The 19,136-nt window shown below is 38.5% G+C and overlaps 2 protein-coding genes across 2 annotated transcripts; one reads left to right on the plus strand and one right to left on the minus strand.

Moving 5' to 3' along the window:
• The first annotated feature begins 244 nt into the window (after positions 1–244).
• hpn (hepsin) lies at positions 245–15,399 on the plus strand. Its single transcript, XM_062422921.1, has 13 exons — positions 245–660; positions 1,924–2,068; positions 9,174–9,281; positions 9,520–9,561; positions 9,973–10,102; positions 10,187–10,306; positions 10,500–10,540; positions 10,807–10,972; positions 11,264–11,454; positions 12,419–12,514; positions 12,746–12,888; positions 13,122–13,286; positions 13,460–15,399. The coding sequence occupies exons 2-13, from the start codon at positions 2,032–2,034 to the stop codon at positions 13,502–13,504; spliced, it is 1,284 nt and encodes a 427-aa protein (XP_062278905.1). The 5' UTR covers positions 245–660; positions 1,924–2,031; the 3' UTR covers positions 13,505–15,399.
• A 72-nt stretch (positions 15,400–15,471) lies between these two features.
• On the minus strand, positions 15,472–19,111 carry LOC133983362 (carcinoembryonic antigen-related cell adhesion molecule 5-like). Its single transcript, XM_062422428.1, has 8 exons — positions 19,099–19,111; positions 18,619–18,897; positions 17,601–17,909; positions 17,324–17,408; positions 16,778–16,808; positions 16,298–16,468; positions 16,088–16,197; positions 15,472–15,926 (listed from the first exon to the last, which is right to left on the minus strand). The coding sequence occupies exons 1-8, from the start codon at positions 19,109–19,111 to the stop codon at positions 15,866–15,868; spliced, it is 1,059 nt and encodes a 352-aa protein (XP_062278412.1). The 3' UTR covers positions 15,472–15,865.
• Positions 19,112–19,136: the final 25 nt, after the last annotated feature.

Genomic DNA, 19,136 nt, shown 5'->3' on the forward strand with positions numbered 1-19,136 from the left:
ATGTGTGTGCTGACTAAAATGTGATGCATCAGTCTCAACGCACGGAGCATGCTGTCAGCACCAAAACATTTACTGACGTCATTAAACCACTTTCATTTCCCATCAGGACCCTGTTGCACACCTGCGGGACAGTGTGTTCACCTGTGGCAGGTGTGCAGGGTCAGACAGTCCTGTGAGTGCTCTCGTGTCCCGTTTGACCAATCAGAGACAACTCGACGTCAGCCGTACCCCTCTGTTCTGCGCAGCTGGCCGCTCACAGGGCGACCACACACATACACACTCTCACATACACACACATACAGCGAGAAACTTGGGATAAACTTTTACAAACTTTGTCCCACTTTTGTCCACTCTTCCAAATGTTTCTCTCTTTTTTTATTAGAAGCGGGCGCCGGAGGTTTTGGTTGAAAGGAAAGACTGAAAAAAACTGTCGCTGAAAACTTGGCTACCTTTTTTCCACTTCTTCCTCGGGGTCAGTAACCTGTGAAAGGAACAAAACAAGGATTTACTGAAAAAAACTGGGATTTATCTGTGCCGTCGTCTCATCAGTATTGTCGTCTAACATCAACATAGAAGTTTTTTCTTCTGTTATTAACAGTGGACTAAAAAAAGAAGACATTTTCCCTGAAGGAAGGCCACGACTCCACCTGCTGCAGACAGGTGAGTCACTTTATTAAACATCTACTTTAGCTGTTTAGTTTTATGGAATGTCTGAAAAGTTATCGGTAGCTTGGCTTTGTTGTCATGTTTCCATTGTTATTTACTATACATAGAATAGGCTGCAGAGCTGCAGGGAATTAAAACTAAGTTTCTGCTTGAAATGAAACATTTTATTAAAAAAGAGGCAATGGAATTATTCCAGCCTAGATTATCGTGCTGAAGCTTTTAATGTCCTTTGGTCCGTTGAACTTGATTAATCATCTCTGTCTCAAGACCTTTGGAGTGTAAAGGGTTTATAAGCTGCAAATATCACCGCAACAATGAAACTTTAGTATCCCTATATTATAATGTATATTGATATAATACTACAGAAGACAAAACTTTTCTAAAATGACAGAAGGCTTTACAGTGGTGTCATATGACTTCATGTCTGCTGTTTACAGAGCAGTGAATACTGGTTTAACCTCTGCTGATGATTAATTAAACCAGCAGTCAGACTTCTCTGGTGTAATCAAGAACTTGTTTATATAGAATTAAGACGCAATTGTAGCTCAATTAGTATAGTTAATTCTCATGGAGACTTAATACATTTGTATTTTTAAGTATCAGTTTTCCATCTCAGACATAATTAGTTAGAGTGACAATTTAAGAGTAGACCAGACTTTAGGGTGGACCCTTCATTGGGTGGGTCTTGTGTTTGTTTGCTGCTCTGAAACAAACACCTGATCACAGCTGCAACTAACAGTTATTTTCAATATCGATTAATCTGTCAGTTATTTTATTGAATAATCGAGTCTTTGTTTAATCCATTAAGTATCAGAAAACTGAAAAATGCCCATCACAATGTTCTAGAGGCATCATTAAATGTCTTTTGTCCAATAAACAGCACAAAATAAATATGTTAGACCAAGGAAAGCACACATTTTCATATTTAAAAAACATAAAATCTCTAAAATTTACCTAAATGAGAAATCAATTGTCAATTGTTTTGACCAACTTTTGATCAACTAATTGATTAATTGACTAATCCCTGTAGCTCTACATCTGATGGAACCTTTAGGGCACATCAAGTAAAAATATTCATAATATTATCCAAAGAAAGTAATATTACTTAGTAACTGTGTATTTATAAGTATAGTGAGTATCTATAGTAATACTTCGTATTGTCTTTCATTTGTCTTTCTGTGTATATGTCTTGGAAAAAAGTACTGAAAAAAGGAGTTCATGTATCTCCCAGTATGACACACAGTATTATTTTAACAGGCAAAAGGGATTGGTGAGGGCTTAGACCACCTGCCCGAGGAATCAAAGAGAGAAGAAAGGAGGAGGACCTATTGTCTATGGTCAACCTCTTCCTCCTACTCTACACAGATGTATGCTGAGAAAGTTCTGACAGAGGGGAAGATGGGTGAGTGCTCATATCACATACCACCCCCCACCTCCTCCCACACACACACACACACCAAATGCTGTGCTGGTCAGACTGCCTGTTTTCTGTATTTGGGACCAGACATCAGTCCACTTGACAGTTAACCATTAACTAGTGTGCTCAAAACTGGCTGGTTGTGCCTCTGATGTTCTCTTGATTTATTTTTGAGGTTTGTCTTTCAGCCTGAAAGTACACACATTTATAGTTTATTTACATGTACTTATATTTCTGAGTTGTAACCAAAGTAGGAATGTGAAAGTGATTTTCATACATCATCTCTCTGCCTTCTGATTTGTTAAAGCTTACATGGCAGCAGGTAATGTGCTGTTTTCAGACACATTTTTTTTGCCACATCTATACATTTTGTGGTAAGAGAGGAGATAGTACTATTCACCATCATACTGCTGTAACTTACACTGCATTGCAACACTACATTAAATGTACTTTCCTATACTATATACAGCATCAAAAACAAATAGTCAATTTAAAGTTCTCTTACTGTACCTTATTCCATCAGCATCAGTGGGACTGTACATTTAAAAGGAAACCAGACAATCCATGTCTGCCTCCCTGATACTTGGCATCAGCTGTAATGAGGTGTTGTTGTGATAAGTAATGGGCCAAAGTTTCACAGCTTTATGGCTCCCAATGAGCAAATTATACAGTGCTGTCATGGAATTACAGATAAGAGTATCACACTGCTGCTAGAGAGCACTTATGTCAGTGTGTACTGTGAAACATATGAAGATGCTGAAAAACTCCTGTAGTGAGTGAAGAGCCTGTGCCTACCTTTGGAATAATGTTACAACTTTTTTCTCCAGAATAACATCTTTAAAATTCTAACTCTAACTTAACTAATTCTAACTTATCCTTAATTTGTTTTTATCACCTAAACCCACCAGATAACAGTACAGAGACTACCTACCTTGTATCAGGGACAAGTTGAATGCTGGCACAACGAAGAAGCCAGTAGTCTCTCATAAATTGAAATTATCCTCAGATTCAAATTGACATCATCCCCATATCTTCTGTCATTTTTGTCAGTAGGTCCTCTTGGTCTTTGGGCCCTGTTGCTTCTGTGTCTGAACATGGTCTGCTAGATGTTTGGTTATGTAGTTCCTGTTGCTCGGCTGAAGGGAGTCCACCCAGATGCAGTAAAGCACTCTGTGTCTTTAGTGTGTATAATTACAAGAGAATCAGAAACATTCAGAGTCCAGCCAGGAGTGACTCATACGGTGTGGCTTATGTTGTGCACCTAATGTATGCTCTAAGATTGGGTGTGACATCATCTATTTTCAGAAACAAGCCGTTTACCTTAATCATGACATGCTTATACATCATACATGTCCGAACAAGCAGGGAAACACTAATACACATGATCACACACAAACGCTCCTGTTACACACATCTGTTTAATCCAGCTAGTACATCTGTTTATTTTTACTTTTCAGCTATGACAACCACTACAAGTATGAGTCACGGCTTCTGCTGGGTCTTCAACTGTGTGTGTGAGGTCTCCTTGTTTTTCTGCACTTTTATCTTTGCTTTATCCCCCTCTTACTGCACCTGTGTTCAATTCAGTCCACTCAGGAATAACAGTCTTCAGTATACATTCTCAAACCCCCTTTTTCCTATTTAAAATTGGAATGAACATATATATATATATTGGTTTAAAGCCCATCACTGTTTTCAGTTGACCAGTATATAGTAATGTGTTTCCTAAAGTCCAAATGTCTGTCTTTCTAAGAGGACAAAGGATAATATATGCTGACTCTGCATAGAGATGTGAGGTGAATCAGGGGACCTTATAAACATTAGCCTAACATAAAAAAAGTAGTAAGTGAACTTTTTCTGGGGTGAAACCCATATTTCCACTGTCAGGAATTACATTTCATGTCTAACTTTAACCTAATATGGATAATAAGTCCTAAAAGCACTGTTGATGAAATTCTAACAGCTACTGAGCTCACACATCAAACCTCATGACAACAAAGCAAACTTTATCCGCTGATGAAAACTGTGCGATATGATTGGAAGCTCTGGAAAGCTAGAAAGCAAACCTTGAGTATAAATTATTTTACCAGATCAACCCATACGAACACTGGTGTGATAAAGAATAGTTTCAGAGGATTCTCCACAGAGGAACAGAGACTACCTCACAGAAATGACCTATGAGTCACTGTTTCTATTTATAAGTCTGTGGAAAAGTTTTTTTCATGAAGTTACAGTTTATCAGAACACTTTGAGAAACCTTTTTGGCAGTTATGTAGATCTGTTACATCAAATATTAGCCTATTAGTTTAGTCTAGAAATATCCTGCTGACAAAAGAAAAATACATTTCTAAAAATATATTATGTTGTGCGTATTTAATGTCAGATTAATTATAATCTAGTTGAAATTTTGGCAGATGTGGATGGCCAAAAGGAACTGTTTTCTAAATACAGGCTGTGTTGACGAGCTTGGTTTGGCGCTTGCGTGTCTCATCTGGTATACAGCTGCTTCTCTTCGCCCACCAGTGAGGTGCTTCTGTGGAAAGGCGTAATGCGTGCAAAGTTAAGTGTATCCCACAACATCCCTGAGAATGAGTCATGACAGAGTAACCCTTTTTCCACTTTGCTGGTCACTTTACTCATGGAGAAAGAGGATAGAAATAACCCAAAAATAAAATGTGTACACTATGATCAGGTGAATGGTTCAAAGTAGTCATAAAACTGATGATTCATTCTTATGTCTGATGCCAGTCATGCTATGACCATAGCAGCAAACTACCAGGTCAATCATGTGGTCTGTATTGTAACATATTTCAACAATACAACAACAATGGCTTTATGATTATCTGTTGAAAATAAATATTTTAGTTAAACATAATATATAGATCATAGTAGTTTTGATCTAGTAATCTGTTCAAATTGCAATAATCATGTAATGGATTTCAAAGAGAAGATTATGACTGAAGCAAAAGCTGAAATGTGTTGGACTTGTCTTACAGAAATCATGTGTGCTGATCTTACTATCATGTCACCCCTACATTGTGACTCAATGCTTGAATGTATGATGCTTGTTAGTTTTCTTCTATTGTAGGTGAATTAACAGTATCTGTTTTCAAACCTTTCTATAATATAATTGGTGTTATATCTGCACTAACATCTCAGATACCTCACATACCACCAACTGCAACCTAAACCACACCATGAAATACTTGTGATTGTAGAAGAACCATACCTCATAATAGAGTCACACACGGGAGGGGAAGGTGGTCTCAGGTAGAAGTGGACACAATAAAGCGCTTGTTCTGTTCTGCAGTGTGATTGGGGCATTTCCTGGAAACCACAATCAGTAAGAATGAACACAAGCCTGGAATGTCCCTCTGATAGTATGTCTGATCTTATTTCACAGTTTTACTTCTTTCTGTCTGCATTTGCTTTGTCTTTTTTTCATATTTTGGGTCCGGTTGGTAATCACAATTTTACAATCCAAGGAACAATAATACCATTATCGTGTTGATTGGAAGTTTGAAGCCTAAGGGAAGGAGGAGAAAGAGAGGACAGGTACGGAAGAAGAAGAGGAATGAGGCACAAAGAAGGAAAGAGACAGAAAGGAAGAGAAATATTAACCAGGGAGAGCCATGTAAAAGGTAAATGCAGTCAGTGAGAGGTTTTGGTGCAGAGGGAGGGAGCAGATGTGAAGAGATAGAGAAGAAGGTCACTGGATCAGCAGGTCTACACAGCTATCAAGTTTCTTTGATTACTAAGTAGAAATGCAGCAACTGTTGGACAGAGCAGCGCTCTGAACAACACTGTGTCCTTGTCAGTCCTGAGCCGTTTACTTCCTCTGATCAGTAGACAGGACTCAGAAATATTCATCTGAGTGGGCTAAACTGACTATGTGTAACTGTGTAGGATTGTTGTGGTTCTGCATCCAGACATCCAGCTTTCAAGCAGATCTAAATATGCCCCCTCAATAACTGGTGTTGTATGTATGTGTGGAAGAGAGGGCAACAGTCACCTCATGTCCATTTTCATTTTTATTGGCCTCACGTAGTCACAGATCTATGAAAGTATGGTTGCAAATAACAATTATTTTCATTATTGATTTCATTTTAATGATGGTAACAAAAAAACAGCTGAATATTTCCATTAATTTTCTAAATTTGATTTGTCAATAATGATGCAACTAGTTGTTTCAGTTCTACACAAAAAAAACATGTTACTTACCTATTAACAAAAAGTGTTATTGTCTACATTAACTACTTTTAAATCTAAAATAAATGTATTTTAGTTTAGTTTTAATTAATTCTTCAGAGTTCTTGCGTCAGTCAGTAAGAAAGGTGGAAGTGTAAGAGAGCAGGGAACATGTGGGAGGGAAACAGAGCCAGGAAGGAAACAGGGCATTCAGAGTGTTTTGACCAACTTGGTAGCGGACGCTTACAGACTTACAGTATCTCCAGTTGTTTCCTGGCACGCTGTTGGGTGGTAGCACTGTTGCAGTCCTGATTATCTAATGCATTGCAAGGAACAGAAAATCCACTGACAGAACAGAACATGCTGTTCTTTTAATCACCACTAACTACAGAAACAAACGCCTCTTATTTGGAATAAACAAAAAACATATAATCATTTTCAAATGTATTAGGAAGGAAAGACAGCTCAGTCTAACATGTGGCCACAAAAAAGTCTTGAACGGCCTAGGTTCAACTCGTTACCCCAACAGGTGTTTGACATGTCATAGCTGGAAAGACACAGGTGTGATTAATAACATTAACGATGCTGCTTTCAATGTAGGTGTTACAGTTCCAGGGTCCTGCTATTGTGCATAGTCAATGTTATTACTAACACCTGTGATTTATACCTGTCACCCACACAGAAGTTTTAGCTTATTTTGCCTGAATATGTCTTTTATAAGGACCGTGTGAGTGTGTGTACAGTTTGTCGTGGTTGACATCTCTTACACAGGTCTTTTTCACAGAAGATATTTTGACAGGAACAACATAGGAGTGAAGAATGAAATGAATAATGGCTGAATTGCATATATCTGCTTCATATTCATGCATGCTGTCACACTGTCACATGACTTACTCGCACTTAGAATAGACCAGAGCCATTGTTAATGATATCAGTAACACCTGATTGATGTGGTTTTCCTGCAAAGTATCTGCTAATTCGTCTAATAGTTGTGTTGCATTTGTTAGGGTGAGACAACTAACACCTTCATTTATCTTATGTTGTGACGTCTTTCATGACCTCCCACAATTCCCATCATACTGCAGCTTCATCCAACCTCAACTTGGTCAGAAGTCTTCTGCCATAATAACTGAAAACACCTGTGTGGGTGTGCAGAACCTTGAAATGGATATATTCAGCAATATAATCACTTTTGCATGTGTGTGACATGACATATAGCCTTGCAAAATGAAAAAAATGACCCTCTCCCATTAAAATAAACAGATATCATGATGTAACTTTTCATGTTACCTGACCCAATCGGTCTGTGTCAAAAGTTGGAACACTAGCTTCCTGCTTTTGTGTGCACTGTTGCTCTAACATTGATAGTGATGATAATGATGGTGTAAAGTGGTTGGTGATGGGAAATGAAATAAACTAAGCTGTGTTCAATGATAAGGGTCGGGATCTGCTTGGCAGGCTGACAGTTCACATACAAAGATAATTTTTGTTTGCTCAGTAGCGTTTGCGTTTTTTTTTCTTCTCTCCTCATCTCATCTCATAACTAACAAGACTAAATACAGTTTTGTTCTATCATAACCATCATAAAACTCCAAACCATGTGAGTAAGCCAGTATGCACAACACCAGGCCCCTGAAGCTGGCACACCAAAAGAGAATTAAACCATTGTTAATGTTATTAGTTGCACCTGTGCTATTCCAGTTATATGTCAAATTGTCTGCAGTGCAAAATGTTTATTAACTTTTTGAGTTTTGGGTCAAGTTGACAAACTCTGCTCAGAACAGATGATACACAGGACAGCCATGGCACTATATCCTAGTTTAAGAGTTTGTTCTGGCTTTGGGGAGAAATGTTAGACTTCAGACTATTGATCTAATCAGTGCCATTTGTACTTTTCAGTCTGTGCCAGGACATGTGATGTTATGCCCCTCACATTGGGACAGTGTGGTGACAGCGGTCATGGTGCTGATGTTTGTTGTAGGCTGGCTTAAGAGTCCAAAAAAAAGCAAAAATGAAACACTAGCTGTCTGAATGTTTACCATGCATAATTTTGTCAAACATCCATGGGAATGTATGAATGTGAGGAAGAACACAGTTTACTTCAGTAATATTTACTCTTTTGATTTCATCATCTAAGCAGCCTCCTCTGTTGTTATGTAACTAGCGCAGAACCTGTTACAAACATGCTTGCTCAGAACTGCTGAATTGCTTATTATTTATCAAAAACCCATATATGTATACATTGACAAAGATACTAGTTAAAATGGGGGTATTGATCAGTTAAATGGACAGACAGAAACTTCATTAGTGAGACTAAACTGAGGTTGAACTGTAGAAGCAGTTAATAGCCCTCAATTTGTTGATTCTGCTGACAATCAAAAGTGTCTGCACACCTATTGGCCTGTTTTACTGCCAATAGGTGTGCAGACAACTCTCATTCTTATTTTTTGGGGAATTTAACAGATTTGGGTGTGGGTATTTGTCACACTCAGCCAGACTGTAGGAGCCCTGCCCTGCTGTAAAATAAACATATTCATATTATATTATAAATATTAATGTGTTGCACATTCAAACTGCAACAACCTTTGACACTGCACGTTCTTGGCTCCACAGCAGTACACCTGCCAAGTGTACAGCCAATTGGATGAACAGTTCTCCAGATATGCAAAGGACCCACATACATACATATGTACAGACAGACATATTCATTCATAGTTACATTTTAAAAGCCAGTCTATGTGCCCTTGCATGTATGCATGTTTTAATGTGTATGTTTGTGTCTCTGTCTGTGTGTACATAGAGTCAAATGTGTGTAAATACATTTGTGTGTGTGTGTGTGTGTGTGTGTGTGTGTGTGTGTGTGTGTGTGTGTGTGTGTGTGTGTGTGTGTGTGTGTGTGCAGGGAGCAGGGGAATCTCGCTGACCTGTGTGTTGACCCCGTGCCGTGTGATTGGAGTGTGCGTGATGCTGATGACCCTGGGAGCCATTGGAGCAGCAGCCTGGGCCGTAGGTCAGACCACATGTCAGACTACACACACGTACATTTTTGTCATATTTTTGTCAAACGTATGTTATGACTAAAATGAGTTGTTTCTGATATTTAAATACGTTTTTAATGTTTTCAGTTGTCACAATCTAAAATTTGAAAAATTTCAATATTTCATATTTCTAAATCTTTGATAATTTGCATTCAAACATTGCATTATTCTCAATAAGTGGCTGCTGTTTTTCTTATTCCCCTTCTGCAGTTACATATTGCACAATGGAAGAAGACACAGGACTTTATGATGGTGAGTAACAGTGGACAGGGTAATAGTGTAGAGTGTAATAAATGCCATATATCACGAGGATAATTCATTCACAGCATGAAATGTATAAAGTGGTAATATAACAAGAAAAATGCTGCCTAATTGTGAATTACATATTTTACCTCCAATACAAAAAGTTAGGATTTTGGTTCCATTAGTTTAGTGGTAAGCAGAATAATATTAGTTTTGTTCAGAACTTTGTTCATAAAAAAAGATTTCTTCACATTAGACGGAAATTTTAAGGATTTTCATAATTTTCTTTATTAAATGCTGCGCTTACTTGAATGATAGAAATATGCAGAAATGATGCAAATTGAGGTCCAGATGCAGATGAGAAATTATCAATGTAAAGTAACATTAAAAGGACTAAAATCTTGATATTACCCTTTGCAGTCCAGGTAAATTCTCCTGACCAGCGTCTCAGAGTCTTTGACTCCGCCCAGAGGCGGTGGCGTCAGGTGTGTTCCTCGTCAGCCAATGAGCTGCTAGCTAGCATCAGTTGTGAGGAAGTGGGCTTTGTCAGGTGAGATAGTTTTAAAATCCTGTCACAGTGTTTTCAGGCAGCGCAGTATGATACAGAACTTAACTGTGTGTGTGTTTGTTTCAGTGTTGTTAATTTCTCAGTCATATCAGTGCCAGAGGCCAGTGGAGACGGTGGCGAGTTCTTCTGCGTCAGACAGGAAGAGCTCAGCTACGGCAAGAAAATCAAAGACTCATTGTTCCCATGGTAACAAACACCTGTCCGTTTGATCCTTGAAGCAGTATAACCTTTCACTACACTGTCTTCTCTGTTGCTCCTCTTAGTTGTCTTTCACTCATCTACTCGGTTAACAAAGAGAAAGTCAAACAGTGACTTAAACTCAGATTGGATGTTTTCTTTTCTCTGTCAGGCTGTTGCTAACTCTCTTTCTTTGTTTCAGTGACTGTGAGAGCAGGGCGGTTCTCAAACTGTTGTGCCAAGGTAAGACATGAGCCCAGATCCACACTCACTCTGTCTGACACACTGGCACACTTTAAACTTCACCACCTTACACCCACCTCTCATCTCTCTCCACATTCAGGGCTTGTAATGCTCCTAAACTTCCGTGCTGAGTGTTTTCACAAGCCTGAAGTCTGTTACCTTTAGTTCCCCTTACTTCTGTGATTTTCTCCTCTGACTCTCCCCCTCTTACTTTATCTGCCTTGGCTTTATCTGCCTATCTCTGTTCAACCTCTCTACCTTGACAGATTGTGGCAGGCGTAGTTTTGCGGCAGACCGTATAGTTGGTGGTGTGGATGCCAGGCAGGGCAGCTGGCCCTGGCAGGTCAGCTTGCAGTATGATGGAGTTCATCAGTGTGGAGGATCCATCATCTCCAACCGCTGGATTGTCTCTGCAGCTCACTGCTTCCCCGAGTAAGTGACTGATCTGGATTTTATACGTAAGCTAAAGTTGACTTTTAAGAACATAATGGACAAATTTGAGGATTTCATAACATCTTACATTTGTTGTTAATGTTAATTACTGTATTTATATCATCATTGTCTGTGCTACACATACTGTTTGTCATCATCAGGAACTGTCATTATCAGATTGCTCTCGTCTAAATATGACCATCTGTGTTTAGGATGGTGCATGTGTGCAAAAGCTGAAAAAGCCTTTAAAACTTGTAGAATATCACTGTGTATTGCCTCTTTCTATATTAGACGGTATCGGTTTGTTAATCGCTGGCGTGTGCTGCTGGGCTCCATCTACAATAAACCAGTCAATGCCAACGTGGCGGAGGTGAAAACCATCGTTTACCACAGCAGCTACCTTCCCTTTGTAGATGCTAACATTGATGACAACAGCAGGGACATTGCTGTACTGGCCCTCACCCAACCACTCACCTTCAATGGTAAGACCCAGTGGCACAGACATGCACATATATTCATTGTCCACACACACACACACAGGGTAATTGATCACATGATGACTTTGATAACAGATGAGGAAGCAAAGAAAAGGAGAGTCAGTCATCAAGGTATTTTGCATGCTTTTGGTTTCCTGTTTCTTAGATTAGAGTCAACAGGACAAAAGTCCTTTTTATCCAACATTAATACATCAGGACTGACAGGATATAACCACAGGTTCCCCTTGTCTCTCATGCTCTCTGTCTGTCCTCTCAGGCCCCCCTTCGTAAATGATCCTCACTCTAATGATGAGAGCAATACAGTAATTCCTGTAAAGGTCATCTGTCATCCACTGTAATCTTACTGTAATCTGTTAATGCAAGGGAAAAGATGAGGGGAATTACAAAGTGTGATCTACACCAGCGTTTAAGATTAGATTTTTCCAGCATTTTGCTCCACAGATATGTTCTTTAGTCAGGGGCAGAGAGAGTTTCATAGATATCTACATTAGACATTTCTAAATGAGTTATAGGCACATATTTAGAGAAAGTTGTTTTACTGTCACCTTTGAAAATGTGGTGATACTTTATAATGTAGTTAGTGTTTATGCATTGTTAATTAGTGCTGATTAAATGCTGATTGATTAACATATAAAGTTTGCCAATGCAATACACTGTATACTGTAGTCGTGTCTGACCTCTAGTGGTTGGCATTCATAACTACAAGCACAGAATGACTTTTATTGGAGAAAAACAGTGATATAGAGTCAAAGGTTGAATGGGTGGTTGAGTGTTAGTCATATTTGTTGCTGCAGGTACACAAACACACAACCTGGAGCTGCTTTATCTGTCTGTATCTCACTCTGTTCTTTGCTTTCTGTGGCACAAACAAACAGACACACATTGAATTGCAAGTGGTGGTGTTTATAGACATGTGTGTGCTTCATGCAAATGTATGTGTGCTGTGTAGAATACATCCAGCCTATTTGCCTGCCAGCATATGGTCAAAGAGTGATAGATGGACAGATGGGAACGGTAACCGGCTGGGGAAACGTAGGATACTATGGTGAGTCTATGTATCATTACAGCTTTACTGTAACACACTGCAGATAATGACCTGTGGATTACTCTTTGACTTCTTTGATATGAGCTGTAGTTGTATTTTGTTCTTAATGAAGTCGGTGTTCTGCTCATTACAACAAACCACAACAGCTCATACTGTAGTTTAACATGAAATTGTGCTTGTACCTCAGTGCAGGTCGTTGTTTTTAACTGCTTTGATGTTCTTGACTCTCAGGTCATCTAGCTGATGTTCTCCAGGAAGCGAATGTCCCTATCATCAGTGATGCTGTCTGTAACGCTCCTGATTACTATGACAACCAGATCACCACCAGTATGTTCTGTGCTGGTTATGAAAAAGGAGGAACTGATGCTTGCCAGGTAAGTGTGTGCAGTGTGTGTGTGTATGGGTTTATAAATGAGATGCTGTAACATCTTGACATTTTCTTGTGTGAGACTGTCCTCTTAAATTAATCTGATGCCTACAGTACGTGTGTCCAGTGCATTTACCTACATGTCATTACACCCCTGTTCATTTTAATTCTGAGAATGCTCACATAAAGTGGATGGTTAATGATAATTTGTTATCCACTAATAATCCTGTGTTGTTTCAGGGAGACAGCGGTGGCCCTTTTGTGTCAGACGACTGCTTGTCTAAGGCCACTCGATATCGTCTGCTGGGGGTGGTGAGTTGGGGAACAGGCTGCGCCATGGCAAAGAAGCCTGGTGTGTACACCAGAGTATCAAGATTTCTGCCCTGGATATCTACAGCTATGAGGGTGAGATACCTGATGCTCTTTATTTGACTGTTTCTTTACAGTATGTTGTTGTTTTCCTGATTTTCTTGTATGTTATGTGTAAACCCTCACGAGACATTTCTAAGACACATTCAAATATATATTTTCTATACTTTTCTTCTTGTGACTTTTTTTCTCTCATCTCTCTCCTGCAGAACTACAACAATTCACTTGGGGTTCACAAAATGGCTCGGACATGAGATTCCTACAGCCGCGTTTCTATTTTTTCCACTCTTGGATGACAATAAGGACAAACCCTGTAGATGTCATCAGGGGGTGCAACAATAGGGGGATGAAAGCCTGTGATGCCCCCCTCTTATCATGGTTCTAGATTCGTCTACTTACCTAAAACTGAGGATTTAACTTTCTTGTACCATTGTTAAATGTGTACCAATATCTTACTCCTTAAATGGATAACCTTGCAATATATGACATTTAGCCCCACTAGATGTCAGCAAACATCTATTTTCTATATAAAGATATAAAGGAGTAATGGCCACACTCCCTCTGTGTGTGTTGTAATTACAGCTTATCTGTTCTGTGTTATGATAGCTGCTCCGGCCGCGTGTGCATATTAGGACGTGAGTCCTTCCATGTTCTCTGCACCCATGTCCAGCATGGTGGCCATGTCACAAGCCTGCTTAAAACAGTACACTAAATATGTTTGTGAAAACATTTAAGACAGAAATAGGCAATGCACTAACAGTTAATCCAGTGGATCCATATTTGATGAGAACTGCCTAGTTTCACAGTTTGTTCAGAGTTTCGTGAGCTGTGTGTTCAGGGGCTTTTTCTCCCTAACTTTATTGATCAAACGACTCACACATTTGTTTTGGTCACAGATGCTGGTGCTAGTACGACATCTACTGGGGCTGACTGTCATATATTGCACCTTTAAGAGAAGTCATGAGCACAGAGTTGAACAGTATGAAGTTAAATATTGATTTAAAAAAAAAAAAAGAGTTGTGCAGTCGTGGTACTATTTATATCCATAGAATTCACAAAGATCAAATAACTGTCATTATAAATTATGAGCTACATATTGTTAATGTAAGAGAATCAAACTCATCATGAAGATATTTGTCAGGATTAAGTTCCACATGAGTCAGTTACTTTAGTGTCAGACCTCCTGATACCAGAGCACAGAACGAGACACTGTGAGAGCAGACTGCTCTTTTGATTTATAATAAACATCACAATCATGTGGAGCCTCAGCAGTTTTCAGACAATTATGAAAATATCGCTACTTTATGTATTATTATATGACAAATCCTGACAAGTTTTCTTATTGAAAGATTACAACACATTACACACAATTAATTTTTTCACAGAGTAGGTATCTCATTTTATAATTAAAGTCTTACTTGTGTGATACATGTCATGTTTTTTATATGCAATAGCTTGACTGTGATGAATAATTATCCGTACAAGTTGTATCTTTATCAAATCCTCGCATGTTTAAGATGAACTGGTGAAGATGACGTTCATATTCAGAATCAGTATTTTGTTGTTTGTAAATATAAGTCAATGTCTTCTTTATGTAGGATGTTTTTATGTTAGCTATGTCATAGATGTCGAGATGATCTGAAAATCTTAATGCCGACAGTGCAATAAAAACCCAAATCACGCTCTCAGAAAAGACCCTTACCTGGAATTACTCACCCATGAGTATAGTATTATATAGCCTATTAGAAGTGCTGTCCCCCCTCATATTTAACATGAACCACAAAAATCATTTCAGCAATGTGTTAAGCTTCGGATCGTTGCTTACTTGTATGGTTGTGATGAAAGAGGCGTATATACTCCTGTTCATTTGTTTTACAAGACGGTGACTTAAAAGTGAATTTAAAGTATTTTTTATTGGATCCACACAAGAGAAATTGAGTCCATTCTGACCAAGCAGACTCAAAAAATACTCCCAATAGTCCCATACTGTTCAGTAACAGTGAAATAATATGAATGTATGTACATTTACAACAATGTGTACTAGATAAATAAACATTTCACAGACTGTAGTGCTATATGTAAAATGTAAATTTGTACTTTAGTATTGTATTGAAATAAAGCCTCAATTAAAAAATAACTTCCAAAGTGATTGTTTGCAGACACCACATTTATTTTATACATTTCTAATATTTTCTGTACAGACAGCAGTACACAATAATTATATTGTAGTATACAGTAACCAAGACACATTGAAAAGAAATAAAGACCGAAACTTTTATATAATTGCTGAAAACAATACATTAAAACAGGATTTTACCTTTTGTGTATCAAAAATATTTTAGGTAAAATCTAATATTTACATTGATGTTCAGTAAGTATTACTGTACAAACTACTACAAAAACTTGCAAAACAGTAATAAATAGCATAAATAAACAAATAAACCCTTTGATGCTTGTGGAGGCAAAGTTGTTTCAAGATTATTGCACATTCACCAAGTTTGCAATGTAAACCCCATAAAAAAACTCATCTTTGAACTTGCATTACTGTCTTAAGAGAAAGAAGCCACATGACAGAATACAGCACCATAGTTCTCTTGTTGATAATGAACTCAGACTCAGCTGGATTTATTGATGGTAGCGTAGATTACAGAGTTGTCGTTCTCTCCTGCTGCCGACCTGAGGAGAAAATGAAAGTACTAATGAATATTAATCAAACTGCAGCCGGGCAGTGCCAACGTCTTCTGAGGACCCTGCTACATGAGTCATTCCTAATGATGACAAGAGGATATTCAGATCATAATTTTATCAATATGTCAGCATTTGAACAGTAAACCCACCTGGAGTCCTGTGGTGCATTGCTGTTTTTCCTGTGACGTGGAGGACCGGGGTTTCTGGGTTTGATGGTCACTGTTGAGTAGGTGACCTCGGCTTCATGAGAAGTGTTGGCCTGAGAGGAGATGAGTCAATTCATTGAAAATGTGCAGACATTTGATTGTTGTGAATGAAATGATGTAGTTTAAGTATTCATGTTTGTGCTCCACATTTACATCAAGCTCTTTGTTTGAGTTACTGTGTGAAGAAGGAGTGAAGTCCGGAGCAGCTGGAGCAGGTGAAGGAGATGACGGGAACCTGTGGATGTTGACATAAACACTGTTTGATGGATCTTCACTGGATGAAAAAGTGGAGCCTCTTCCACTAAACGACGAGTCAAATGGAGTCTGGAGGTAACACAACAGAAGTCAACAGGTTTTCTTTTACATGTGCTTATAATTCAACTAGAATCTCAGTGTCAGTATCGTATCACTGTGCAAAATAGATTGAAATTAAGGTTAGTATGAAAAATTAACGATACAGAAATAACCACAGATCAAAAATAATACTTCATATTGAAAAAGATACATCATATTTCTTTATAACAGATCTAAAAATGTAAAATGTCATTTATATGCCCCATTTAAAGGTTTTTGTCAGTGCTGCACTATTCCTAAATGAAGGGTTAAAAAAATTCATGAGTTGGATGTACTCACTTTCTTCTCTGCACAAGTCTTTTGCTTCATCCTATCAAGATGACAAAAATAGATTAATAAAAATATAAGAGAAACAGGAGTTTCCTACATGTTGCTCAATCTTGCAGAGTCACATTTTACAGAAGTTACCACACGCTGTATTTTCACTAACCACAGTTCTTTGTCAGCACAAAATGATTAGTACATGGAAAAAAACTAAAAGAAGAACAATACATTTGATTGTAAGCAATTTTAAATGCCTGCATACTAATACTTACTGATGAATCTAAAAGTTAATATTATTCATATTTGTTCCTCACAGTATAGGTTAAAATAAATGAAGCAACTTCTTTCAACATATAACAGCTTTGTCACACCTAATCATGGAGTAAGTGGATAAAAGTAGCATCATGAATTAAGTATGTAGCTATGACACCACTAGGCATGACAGATCAACAAAGTTACACCACATCTGGAAGAATGTTAAAGAAGGTACATTAGGTCAGTGGCTAACATAATGATATGAATCAGTCAGTCAGTCACACTCGCTCTGTGTCATCGACTTACCAGAAGGAAAGGAGAAGGAGAAGGAGAAAAAAAGTCATAAAAAGGGCAACTCCAATGCCAGACAGGACTTGGACAGACAGGCTGACTGTGAAGAAACACATAAAAAGTTAGATTACTGTTGGAAGGTTGGAAATATGTGATATAAATAAGCATGTCTGCCTCGTTCAACTTCAAATAAAGTTGAAACTGCTAAGATATAGCAGTAGTTGATAAAGATGAGATGCGATTACAATTAACAATCTACCAATTATACTTTTGATAGAGAAGTGACACAAACCATTGTCCTTTCCCACTGTCAGCAGCACCTCTGTGGCGTTGTTCTCCCCCTGACGGTTCCTGGCCTGGCAGAGGTAGAGTCCGGTGTGGGACGCCTCCACAGAGGGAATAGACAGCACCTGTCCTGAGCCCACCTGCAGCAGCTCTGAGCTGGAGCTGGGAGAAGAGCTGGAGCTGGAAGAATCTGTTATCTTGTACCAGGTGTAGCTATCAGCTGCAGGGTTAGCTACACTGCTGCACGTCAGATTCACACTGCTGCCCTCCATAACATTTGCTGGATCCATTGAAACTGTCATGTTCATTGGATGGTCTGAAAAAAAGTGCAAGTTTTATTTCAGAATAATCTAAAGTTATTCTTGTAATACTATCAATAAGGGCCCCCTGGTTGAGAAGTAAAGGTGAATCTGAGGGGTCACATGAAAACTTGAGGAATAAAATAGATGATTGAAAAGGTAAAAGAGGAAAAAAACACAAAAGTATATACATTTCCAGACTTCTCTTAGATATTTTGTTTTTGCTTGTGAAATACTGCCTGAGACATGGAAATCACTATTTGGTTACACTGCTCACAACTAAATGCCACAACCTGTGAATAAAGATCACAATTTGACATTCCTTCATTTTAAGGCCTCACAAGGAGCCACTTGAAGTTTAGAGCACTCATTAGCCTGCAATGTTTCAACTGTGCTCTGAAAATATACCATCACTTCCTTCCCCTGAAGCTTTCACAATCTGTCATGGGTGAAAATTTTGACACATGATCACAGACAGAAAGACAGTCAGTTAAAAGTCTACTGAAGCCACAGTTATATCATATAGTTGGGTGTTCAGAGTTAACAAAAAACATCAGTGTATTTTTCCTTCAGTCTTGATAAATTTATGACATCTTATGACATCAATTTTGAACACAGAATGAAAACTGAATCTTTTGTCTGAGCTGGTATTCACAGCAAAATCTGAGAAACAAGTCAACACACACACATACAAGACTGCTCAGTGCAACATCTCAGCACACTCACACTGGACATCAAGGTTAACCACGTCAGAGTTTATCCATTTGGCGCCCCCCCGGCTGATATTATTCCAGGCCTGACAGTAGTAGCGTCCGCTGTGGTTGGGCTGGATGATAGCGATGGTGTGACTTTGTCCTTTACTGACAAACTGTCCGTCCCTGAACAGGCTGTATCCACTCTGTGCCACTGGTGGGTTGGCATCACTGCTGCAGCTGAAAGTCACTGAGCTTCCTTTGACGACCCGTCTTGATGGACTCACTGACAATCTTACATTATTGGGGGCATCTGATGGAGAGAAGAGAAGCACGTTTAAGCACAAAATTAGCAAATTAACTTTGATGAGCAATGTGATGATGAAAATTGGAGTTTGGTAGAAAAAGAAAAACAAGCTGTGATTTGAGAATGTTCCAGCGTGAATACAAATACAAAATTGTATTGTAACTTATTTGTTGATTTCATTGTTATTATTATTAATATTTATCTTACAATAGTATGACATCTCTACGACACAGGCCGGAAATAAA

This window comes from Scomber scombrus, chromosome 7 (assembly GCF_963691925.1).
Source record: "Scomber scombrus chromosome 7, fScoSco1.1, whole genome shotgun sequence".
Classification (NCBI taxonomy): Eukaryota; Metazoa; Chordata; class Actinopteri; order Scombriformes; family Scombridae; genus Scomber; species Scomber scombrus.